The sequence below is a fragment of the Marmota marmota genome, unplaced genomic scaffold (assembly GCF_001458135.2).
Source record: "Marmota marmota marmota unplaced genomic scaffold, marMar, whole genome shotgun sequence".
Classification (NCBI taxonomy): Eukaryota; Metazoa; Chordata; class Mammalia; order Rodentia; family Sciuridae; genus Marmota; species Marmota marmota.
The window spans coordinates 9,965,069-9,977,437 of NW_026000000.1; the positions used below are offsets into that span (position 1 = coordinate 9,965,069).

The 12,369-nt window shown below is 33.5% G+C and overlaps 1 protein-coding gene across 1 annotated transcript; it reads left to right on the forward strand.

Annotated features, from left to right (window-relative positions):
* The first annotated feature begins 1,463 nt into the window (after nucleotides 1–1,463).
* Nucleotides 1,464–3,025, forward strand: LOC107153465 (olfactory receptor 6C74-like). Its single transcript, XM_015498979.2, has one exon. It carries the CDS (start codon nucleotides 1,476–1,478, stop codon nucleotides 2,412–2,414), a length of 939 nt encoding a protein of 312 aa, XP_015354465.1. The 5' UTR covers nucleotides 1,464–1,475; the 3' UTR covers nucleotides 2,415–3,025.
* The last annotated feature ends 9,344 nt before the right edge of the window (nucleotides 3,026–12,369 follow it).

The window sequence follows — 12,369 nt, forward strand, 5'->3', positions numbered from 1 at the left end:
CCGTCTTCATGCTCTAGGATTTATCAGCCAGATTGCCATAGGGAAAACTGTAACAATGTTCCACTGATGGTAGTTTCTGTCTTCCTTAAATTAATTAGCCTTAATAATTTTATATTGATTAAGACATAAGTGATCCATTGATTGTTTTATAGGTCAAGGATGGGTAGATCTCACTTAAGAGTATTTTCCCCCCTTTTCCTTTCCTTTAGCCTAGGAAAAAGATCCTGGTTTGGAAGCTCATCATTGAAGAAGCTGTGTTTCCAGTGAGCTACTTGATGGTGAGTATTGACCATGGGGATGATTTGCAATCTAATGTATCAAATATTTAACCAGTGACTAGTTATTATTAAGCTACTATTGTGGACCATACTTAATTAAAGCAACAGGTTTGGACAAATCAAATAATTTCAAACATGATTTAATTATAGTGACCTATTCATTAGAGCCTAATTTCCAACTGTTGTCTGGACTCATTTCACCATATTAGATATCACTTCATCTGCTCTCTAGCTAAGTAGTGGCTTTAAAATATTAATGTTCCTTTCATGATTGCTAGGAGCATTTAGGTGTGATTCCATATATACAAGAATCCTCCAATGTAACAATGATGTTCACAGAAAAAGAAATGTTTAAGGGAAAGTTAATAAATGCCTTGACTGATAGCAGAAGGAAATAATTCCATTCTATGAGGTTGGTAGGATGAGAGGAACACTGATTTGCCTCCTGTTATTCATTGAGCTTTAACGATAAGGATATACAACTATTTCCCCCGTCTTTAGACATAGTTTTTAAAAATCTGTGTACAGGGAAATTATGAGATTCTGTTCTTATGAGTTTTCCTCACACACTCATGGGTCTCGGTTAAAGAACTCAGGCTAATCAGATTTCAGAAAAATAACTGGGTTGGAACATGGCAACAGAACCTAGATTTTTATCCGATTTTTGGAATGCTGCATTCAATGGATAGAACTTCATAGAATGCATATCCCAAATGAAATATAGAAACTAATATTGTAACACCCTGAAAGAATATTTTCTGTGGGGTATTAGCCTTTGATGTTATCTATTAGTCATATATTTTGTCAAACAAAAAATAATGATTTTCATGTTGCCTTTTGTTATCTTACAAAGTATTTCCAAAAATACTGTTTTCAGAAAAGTTACATTGTTTATCAAACTTATTCCCCAAAACAACAAAACTAAAATGAAAAATGCCCCCAAAATAAATTTTGAAGATCTGCAGTTTAACAATGGGAAAAGTTCAATATAGTTTGTAATAAACTATTTAAAAAATAGAAAACAAGTGCTCATTCAGAATAGTAACCACAAGCAGTTTGTGTTTGTTTGTTTGTTTGTTTTTTGTTTTTGTTTTATTTTAACATGGCTGTCAATTAAATTCTTTCTTGTTGGGTGGTAGTATTTTCTGTCTAACAGGTCAAAGAAGGTTGATGACAGACAGAAAATTGGAGATAACCATGGGGTTTAGAAATGAGACAACCATGTCAGAGTTCACCTTGTTGGGGTTTCCTGCAGTCCAGCATCTGGGAAAGGTCCTCTTCCTGGTGCACCTGCTGGCATACCTAGCCTCAATCACAGGAAACATGTTTATAATCACCATCACCTGGACTGACCATCGCCTTCAAACACCTATGTACTTCTTCCTCAGCAGTTTCTCTTTCTGTGAATTCTGTTTCATCACCACAGTTATTCCTAAATTGCTGTCCATCTTTCTTTTAGGACAGCAAACAATTAATTTTACATCTTGTCTCACACAAGCCTTTTCTTTTTTATTTCTTGGGTCAACAATTTTCTTCCTCATGACTGTGATGTCCTTGGATCGATACCTGGCCATTTGCAAGCCTCTACACTACCCAACTATCATGAGCCTGAAGGTTTGTTTTCTTCTGGTGTTTTTCTGCTATACCTTGTCCTTCATTTTTATCACTGGTGTGATCCTGAAGGTTTCCCAGTTATCCTTTTGTGGCTCCAACATCATACCTCATTTCTTCTGTGACTTAGGCTCCTTAATCCATCTCTCCTGTTCTGAGACCAGATCTATTGAAATGCTGGCCTTTGGTATAGCTTTGTTTATCCTTTTTACATCCCTCATTATAACCATCATTGCATATAGCAACATAGTAGTCACAATCATGAGTCTTCCATCAGCCAAGGAGCGACAAAGAGCTTTCTCCACCTGCTCTTCTCACCTCTTGGTCCTTTCACTGATGTACGGCAGTTGTGTCTTCATATATGTAAAACCAAAGCAAGCGAGCAGGCTGGACTCCAACAGGGAGGCTGCTCTTGTGAACACAGTGGTGACCCCACTACTGAACCCTGTGATTTACACCCTGCGCAACAAGCAGGTCCACCAGGCTCTGAGGGATGCTCTGTCCAGGGTGAAATTGCAGAAATAGGATCAGAGAGCTTTGTGGGGAAGCTAAATCTTGTTCACCTACTTCAATTTCCCACTATGGTGTAAGTCTCCTCTACTAGAATTCTTACATGTAGTGATCTAGCTTATGTGAACTTTCACCTAGATGGATGCTGCCTGATCTTGCAACTTCTTTGATTGTATAACATTAGTTCCCTATATTGTGCTGAACAGTATGTTTCTTACTGTTCTTCCCATTGGTCTTAAGTAAGTTCAAGTCAGACAACATTTACGGTGAGGCTAACATGTACAAATCAAATCACTGATCTTCCACATCTGTGTGTTCTCTCTCTATACATTCAACTCATTGTAGACGGGAAATATTTGGAAAAAATTGCATGTGTGTATTGAATATGTACATCCTTTTGTCATTTTTTCCCTTAATACAGTATAACACTACGTGCCTGTTATTTATATTGTAGTATATAATACACGGTATAAATAAATAGTATAAATTATCTAGAAATGATTTAAAGTATATGGAATATGTGAGCAGGTTATAAACAAATACTATGCTATTTTACTAAGGGACTTGAGCACCCATGGATTTTGATATTGACAGAGTTGCTGAAAACAATTCTCCATAGATACTGAGGGATATTGTAATACAAACACCTTAAGCTAAGAATAAAAGTGTTATCAGATTTAACAATTGATGTTCATGACTCAACCTTGAATTTTCTGATGCCTATAAAAAAATAGACACCCTTCTTTACCACTTTATTTATTTAAAGCAAGTTTTGAATTTAGAAGAAAATTGCTTATGAAAATCATAATATAATAGCCTTATGAAAATTATGGCAATTCAATGTTTCTGTTTACATAAATTAATCAGTGTAAGCTTATTAATTTATTTGGGTCTGTTGGTTTTAGAGATATAAATAGCTCAGTATATTTCAGTTGGTTGTGACTGGCACTTTTACTTTATCATCTTTCACCTTTAGCAAATGTTATTAATGAAATTTCTTTAACACGTTTTAATAACGAACAAAATGAAAAGTCTTTTAATTTGTGCTTTTGCTGGTAATTGATGTTTCAGTTGGTTGGAAGATAGGTGGTCTCAGTAACTCTCTTTTCTTCTTAGAGATATTTTCTCCTAACAAGATTTTAGAGGTGTCTTCCAGTATCTTTCAGGCTAAGCTAAATCCTGGTTGATATTTTATAGCCAATATTAAAAGAACTCATAATTAAAAATGTGTACAAGAAAATGTGTGCACTGATAATGTTGAGTTAAATTGATTCAAGTACTGTTTGCACTTTCATTGAAGAAGTGGTTCTTTTCACTTCTGATTCCCCATGTTCATGTTATGTATTTGATTTTCTGTGTGTCTGATTTTGGTGTATATTTTCTTTTCCAGCTTGATTTCACAATTAATTATATTAAAGCATAACCTGACAAGAATTTTAGATTTTAAAGATTGTTGGCTGGGCTGAGAAGGCGTTCCAATTATAGAGTGCTTTCTTAGCATACATGAGGTGCTGGGTTCAATCCCCAGAACTACAAAAACAATCCATCTGTTGACTGATTTAAATGTTTACTTCAGAACTCTGAGCAGCAATCTAGTAGACTAACAATCCAACTAGAGAAAGTTACCATAAGAACCCATGTGGAGGGTCACTCATTTAAACCTTGCAGTGTGCACTTGTTATTAAACTATTGAAGACAGATTTAAAGATAGGTAGTTAGTGTAGTTAGGCAAATGGAGTCTAATAAAGAAAATGGAGTCCTGTGTGAGTCCAGGGAAACTAGAACAACACCTGGGAAATTGAAATGTTAATGTCCCTAAGGCCCTAGGCCATCCTAAAGAACTGTTAATGAAGCAGCTCCCAGTAAAACTGCAAGATGCTAATCAAACCACCCCAGACCCTTCCTACCCAGATGGCTCCTCCTGGCCCCATTGTTTCCAGCCTTTTGGCCTTCCCACCTGCATCCCCCATCACATTGCAAGATAGTGGGAAATAAAGGACAGGAACATGGAAGAACAAAAGAAGATCTTAGATATAAAAGAGAAGACTTCCCCTTTCCACAATTCCCCTTTCAGGTCCCCTTCTTCCTGGTGGTGGGGGGTGTCTTTTCCGCTATCCTTTAATAAAACCTTCCACTTTCCACTCTACTGCCTTGGCATGCTTCTCCGGTGTTATGCTTCAGCATTCCAGGAAGCAAGGACTCCTCACAGTAAATGCCAGTAACACTATCTTCACAAAGTAGGGCCACCTTTACCTGGGTATCACTCTGGGTCACAAAGATCATATATACTAGATCACACTCTTCTTTGTGAAATGTTGTGAAAGGCTAGACAGAATTCTGAGTGTAACCCATAGAGAGTATCCCAGTGAATAACTTGTTTCTCAAAGGGTGAGTTTTCCCTAATTTGCCCTAAACAAAATTAAATGTTTAATTTTAGGATAACCGTAAATACACATACAGTTTTAAGAAATAATATAGAGATCTCATGTCACCTTTACCTAATTTCCTTCGATGGGAATAACTTACAACATATAATAAAATGTCCTAGCCAGGATATTGACACTGATAATGTCAAGATTAGAACATTTCCAACATGACAAAGATGCCTCCTGTTGATCTTTTATAGCCTTTTGTGGTTATGCCACTTATCTCCTGCTGCAACTACTGTTTACCATTTCTGTAACTTTTCCATTTTAAGAAATAGATATGTATATTTATATATTAAATAAAATGTATATATTAATGTGTATGTGTGCACATATATGTATGTATACACATATGAGAAGTAGTCTTTGGGGCTGGATTTTTCCACTTATCATAATAATCTAGAGATTCATGCAAATTATTATGTTATCAATAGTTCATTCCTTTTTATTGCTGATGATTATCTTGCAGTATGTATGTACCACATTTTTTAAAAAGTTTGCCTGTAGAAGAACGGATGGGCTACTTTCAGTTTTTAGTTCTTCCAAGTAAAGTTCTGTAAAGGTTTGTGTACAACTTTTTGTACAAACATAAAATTTCATTGCTCTGGGATAAATGCCTAGGAATGTAATTATTGGGTCATACGACAGTTGTATGTTTAACTAACTAGCTGTTTTCTAACAAATTGTTAACTAACAAGTTGTTTTCCAGAGCAACTGTGTCATTTTTCTCACCAGTGAATACATGAGAAATTCATTTTTTTTGTATTCCTGTAAACATTTGACATTACTATTTTTTGTTCACTATGATTTAATATAGACTAACAGAGCAAGCAATAAAAGAAAAAAAGACACATTAAATGTTATTAAAATTTTTTTAATTGTGTTTCAAAGGACACAAGACAGTGAACATACATCTTATAAAATGTGAGTAAATATTTGCAAATCATGAATCTAAAAAGAAATTTTTGCCTATCATTACCATTATATTTTATATGTTCTTTAGATAAAAGTTTCTTGCCAGATTTATGATAAAAGTTCTTTAAACATTTACAAATAAAAACAAAAAGACAAATAACCAAATTTAAATGATTGACAATTTTTTTTTTGGGGGGGGGCTATTGTAAATGGGGTAGTTTTCCTCATTTCCCTTTCAGAGAATTTAAATTTAAATCAATCTAACAAAAGAGGTGAAAGACCTCTACAAGGAAAACTACAGAATGCTAAAGAAAGAAATTAAAGAATACCTTAGAAGATGGAAAGCTCTCTCTTGTTCTTGGATAGGCAGAATTAATATTGTCAAAATGACTATACTACCAAAAGCACTATACAGATTTGATGCAATTCCAATTAAAATCCCAATGGCATTCCTCATAGCAATAAGAAAAAACCCAGTCATGAAATTCATCTGGAAAAATAAGAGACCCAGAATAGCTAAAGCAATCCTTAGCAGGAAGAGTGAAGAAGTGACATCACTATACCAGACCTTAAACTATACTACAGAGCAATAGTAACAAAAACAGCATGGTACTGGCACCAAAACAGACTGGTAGACCAATGGTACAGAATAGAGGACCCAAAGACTAACCCACATAATTACAGTTATCTTATATTACACAAAGGTGCCAAAAACATACATTAAAGAAAAGATAGCCTCTTCAATAAATGGTGCTGGGAAAACTGGAAATTCATATGCAACAAAATGAAATTAAACCCCTATCTCTCACCATGCACAAAACTCAACTCAAAGTGGTTCAAGGACCTAGGAATGAGGCCAGAGACACTGCACCCATTAAAAGAAAAAGTAGGCCCCAATCTCCATCATGTCAGATTAGGCCCCAGTTCCCTTAATAAGACTCCTATAGCACAAAAAAATAACAAGAATCAATAAATGAGATGGATTAAAACCAAAAAGCTTCTCCTCAGCAAAAGAAACAATCAATGATATGAATAGAGAGCCTACAGAGTGGGAGCAAATTTTTACCACTCTCGCATCAGATAGAGCACTAATCTCTAGGGTATATAAAGAACTCAAAATCCCCCACCCAAAAATAACCAAATCAATAAATGGTCCAAGGAATTGAACAGACACCTCTCATAAGATTATATACAATCAATTAACAAATATATAAAAAATAGTTCAACACCTCTAACAATCAGAGAAATGCAAATGAAAACTTCTCTAAGCTTTCATCTCACTCTAGTCTGAATGGCAGCTACTAAGAACACAAACAACAATAAGTGTTGGCAAGGATGTGGGGGGAAAGGCACATTCATCATTGCTGGTAGGACTGCAAATTGGTGCAGCCAATCTGAAAAGCAGTATGGAGATTCCTTGGAAAACTGGGAATGGAACCACCATTTGACCCAGCTATCACACTCCTTGGTCTATACCCAAAGAACTTAAAAGAAACATACTACAGGGACAGAGCCACAGCAATGTTTATAGCAGCACAATTCACAATAGCTAAACTGTGGAACCAACCTAGATGTCCTTCAAATAGATGAATGGGTAAAGAAAATGTGGCATATATACACAATGGAATATTACTCAGCAATAAAAGAGAATGAAATCATGGCATTTGCAGGAAAATGGATGGAGTTGAAGAAGATAATGCTAAGTGAAGTTAGCCAATCCCCAAAAAACAAATGCTGAATGTTTTCTCTGATATAAGGAAGCTGACTCATAGTGGGGAGGGGGAGCATGGGAGGATTAGTTAAACTCTAGGGCAAAGGAGTGGGAAGGGAAGGGATGGGGCAAGAGAGTAAAAAAGATGGTGGAATGAGGTGGACATCATTACCCTAAGTACATGTATAAGACATAAATGGCGTGAATATACTTTGTATACAACCAGAGATATGAAAAATTGTGCTCTATATGTGTAATAGGAATTGCAATATATTCTACTGTCATATATAACAAATTAGAATTTAAAAAAGGATTAAGGAACTTAAATCAATATTTTTCTGAAGATATACAAAAGACCAATAAACAAATGAAAGGTGCTCAACCTTATTAGTCATTAGTGAATGAAAGTTAACCACAGTGTGATGTCCTTTCTCACCCACTAGGATGGCTATAATCAGATAAATGGAAAATAGCAAGTGTTGTTGAGGATGTATCAAAATTGGAACACTCCTGTACTTCTTGATGGAAACACAAAATGGTCCGGCTCCTTTGGAAAACAGTTTAGTAGTTTTAAAAATAGGTAAATAGTTAAATATAAGTTAACATAGTTTACATCAATTCTACTTCTAAGTATACAGCCAAGAGAAATGTAAACATATGTCTATATAAATGTTCATAGAAGTATTGTGCATAAGAGTCAAAGAGGAGAAATCACCCAAATATCTATGGATAAATGAATATCAAAGTAAGGCATTTCTATCTAGTGGAATATAGGTTAGCCATAAAAAGGAAAAAGTAATGATACATGTTACAACTTCAATATACCTTAAAAATATGCTAGTTTGAAAGAATCCATACAGATCAGGGACACATGTTATGCAACTCCTTTTATAAGAAATACCCTGAAAAGACAAATCTATGGAGACAGAAAGCAGATTAGTGAGTTTTAGGAGATGAAGGACTATGCCGAGAATGCTTAATGGACACAGCTGTTCTTCTGGGGTGATGAAAGGTTTTGAAACTAAGAGAGATTATTGTAAAACATTTAATATGCTAAATGCCACTGAATTGTACACTTCAAAATGGTTGTTATATGAATTTTGCCTCAATAAAAATCACACATTCATTTTATAAATAAACAAATATTTATTCAGCACTTAATATGTGTCAGAAATTGTACCAGGCTGTGTCAGGCTCTGTGGATAAGACAATGAATAAAAGGTACCACTTCATAGCATAAGACAAGACCACAGCAGCATAAGAAAGGACACACAGACAGAAGGTCTAACACTGATAAAACTTGAAAATTTTATTCTAAGTAAAAGCAACAAAATAAAAATCCACATTATCTGAAACATCCCAAATAGGCAAACCCATAGTAAGAGAAAATTGATTAATGGATTCAGGAGTTGGGAGAAAAGAAGAATAAGACAAGACTGTTAATGGGTAGGGGGTTAAAATATTCTGAAATTAGATGCACTACTGTGTAAATATACCTACTGAATTGTACATTGTGTTATTAAGAGACAAATTTTCTTCAGATTTGTTTTTAATACATTATAGTACAAAATTATGGGACACAGTGTGATGTATATATATATATATATATATGATTAAATCAAGGTATAGCATATCCATCACCTCAAGCATTGTTTATTTGTGGTGAAACATCCAATTTTATCACTTCTAGTTCTTTAAATAAACAATACAGTTACTCTATTGTAATAGAATGCCAGAAGTTTTATTCCCATCTACTTGTAATTTTGTACCTATTGATCAGTCTCTAGATCCACCCACTCCCCCTACCCTCCCTGGGCTCTGCTAATCACTATTTATTCACTACTTCTATGAGATCAATATTTTCAGATTCCATATATGAGTGAAATCATAGGGTTTCTGTGTCTGGCCTATTCACATAACATAATGTTCTCTAGTTTCAATCGCATTGTGGAAAATGACCAGATTTTATCTTTTTAAGTGGTGAATACTATTTCATCATATATAAGTACCAAGTTTCTCTATTCATTCTTCTGTTGATGGACGTAGGTTGATTTAATGTCTTAGAAACTGTAAACATTTCCCTAATAAACATGAGAGTGCAGATATCTCTTAAACATACTGATTTTGTTTCCTTTGGGAATTCTAGTGGTACTGGTCAATCATTTGATAGTTCTATTAATTTTTTGAGGAAGCTTTTTCATAATAGCTATTCCAATTAACATTCCCACCAACAATGCATTACTATTACCTTTCCTCCATAATCCTTGATAGCACTTATCATTTTTGTCTTTTTAATAATTAGCCATTCTAACAGGAGTAAGGTGATATTTTATTGTGCTTTTGATTTGCATTTCCCTGATGACTAGTTGAGGTTGAGCAGTTTTCCATATACCTATTAGCCATTTACCTGTATTTTTTAACACTAGAATAATTTTAGTGTTAATTCAAGTAGAATGTATTGTTCAGGAAACCATGGAATTCTAAGAGTAAAGCCATGGTTACGTCAATATATGTAATTCATTTTCATTTATGAAGTCACAGACACTATGAAATGAATGAGATTATTTACATAGTAATAACAATATCAATAATTATAATTATAGCTAGTATGATGTGAACTGGATAAAATGGATATGTGGATACAATGTTTCAACTATAGATGTAATTATAATTCTCTAATGGAGTCTATAATTATGATTAAATAAATGTCTGTCCATTGTATAACTTTAGTCTAAACTTTCAAGGTGTTTTTGTTATTGAGATTTTAAGACACTTATACACAGAAGTTTAAAAATCATACCTAGAGGAGAAAAAGCACACTTGCATAATAGAAAATTTCAAAGACCATATGTTTAACAAATCAAATGAGGCAAAAAAAAAGAAATTAAACAAGAAAATTTGAAAGTAAGAAATTGAAGAAATGATGAGCAAAATTAAAGATAATTTTTACTATTTTAACAATGTAGAATAAATTATAACTAAGTGTGACTATGTCTTCAGTGGTATGTGAATAGACATATAAGCCAAAGAGCTAATATATAAGGGAACATCCAGATCTTCAGATTTGTGTGCATTTTTTTTTTCAAATTCCAACTTCTTTTTCTTTCTATACAAAATATTTATCTAGCCAAGGTTTATCAAGATTAGAACATAAATTCAAATCAGAGCATAGTCCATTAGGTTACATTAATCCAAATTAAATTAATTAATCTTCAATAATGTCATCTTTTACTTGAAACAGAAATACTTTAGGAAGTGAAAGGAGGGGAAGGCAGGAAATGTGGGGATAAGAAAGATAGTAGAATGAAACAGACATTATTACTTTATGTATATATGTGACTGTATGAATATGATCCTACAATATATATACTCAGAAAAATGAGAAATTATATCCCATCTATGTATGATATATCAAAGTCTACAAGTGCATTCTACTCTCATGTATAACTAATTTAAACAAATACAAAATTGATTTTAAAAAACCACTTTAACTTTAGATTGGTACAGTTTTCCCATATGATTTTTTTAATTTTTTTTCAGTTATATGTGACAGTAGAATCCATTTTTATATAATTATGCAAGCAAGGAATGTAGCTTATTCTAGTTAGGACTCCTTTCTTGTGGATGTACATTTGCCTGTTTTTAAATTGGGTTATTTGGGTTTTTTTTTTCTTTTTTCTTTTTGATTTTGCTATTGAGTTGTTTGAGTTCTTTATACATTCTGGATATTAACCCTTTACCAGAGGTATAGTTTGACAGTTTTCTACAATTCTGTAGAGTGTCTCTTACTTCTTTTGATTGGTTCCTTTGCTGTGCAGAAGCATTTTGGTTTGATTTAACCCCATTTGTCTATTTTTGCTTTTGTTGCCTTTGCTTTGGGGGTCTTATCCAAGAATTCCTTGCCTATTCTAATGGCCTGAAGCATTTTCCTTTTGTTTTCTTCTAGTAGCTTCATAGTGTCCAGTTTTCTGCCTAAGTCTTTAATTCATTTAGAGAGAATATTTGTTTATGATAAGACATAGGGATCTTCTTTCATTCTCATGCATGTGGAGATCCATTTTTCCTAGCACTATTTGTTATAGAGACTGATCTTTTTCCAATGTGTGTTCTTGTCACCTCTGTCAAAAATCAATTGGTTTCAGATGGGTTGATTTATTTCTAGGATCTCTATTGTGTTCTGTTTTGGTTACCATAATTTTGTAGTATATTTTGAAATCAGGTAATGTGATGTCTCCAACTTTGTTCTCTTTTTGTTTGGTTGTTTTGACTATGCAGGGTCTTCTGTGAGTCCACATGGATTTCGGGATTTTTTTCTATCTCTATGAAAAATATTATTACTTTGATATGGATTGCATTGAATCTATAGATTGCTTTGGGTAGTATGAACATTTTAACAATATTAATTTGTCTAATCTATGAACATAAAACATTTTTCCATTTATTTATATCCTCTTTGTTTTCTTTCATCAATATTTTATAATTTCTGTTGTAGAGATCTTTTACCTCTTTGATGAAATTTATTCCTAAATATTGGTATAATTCATTTTAAACCCCTCTGAGAAAGGTAATTCTAAGCATAACAAATATATTTCCCCTTTTGTGTGAGGTAACAAGTGATATCAAATATTGACTGATAATATCTTTGACATAAATTATATAGGGGTATTTTTCCTCATCAAAACGTTTTATCCAACATCAAGACTGATTCTTCACTGGGTACCATCAATGGTTGGTAGTGACCATCTGGATATATAGGTTCAATTATTGGATCTCTGATTTTAATATTTCTATTTGTTTTGCTCACTCTTCCATCATGGCTTATCTCAAGGTAATATAAAGTATATATTGTTACTTTAATAAGAGTAAATTATCAAATATTGATTAAAACTTTGGGAAAGCTTATACACTTTTCAGCAAT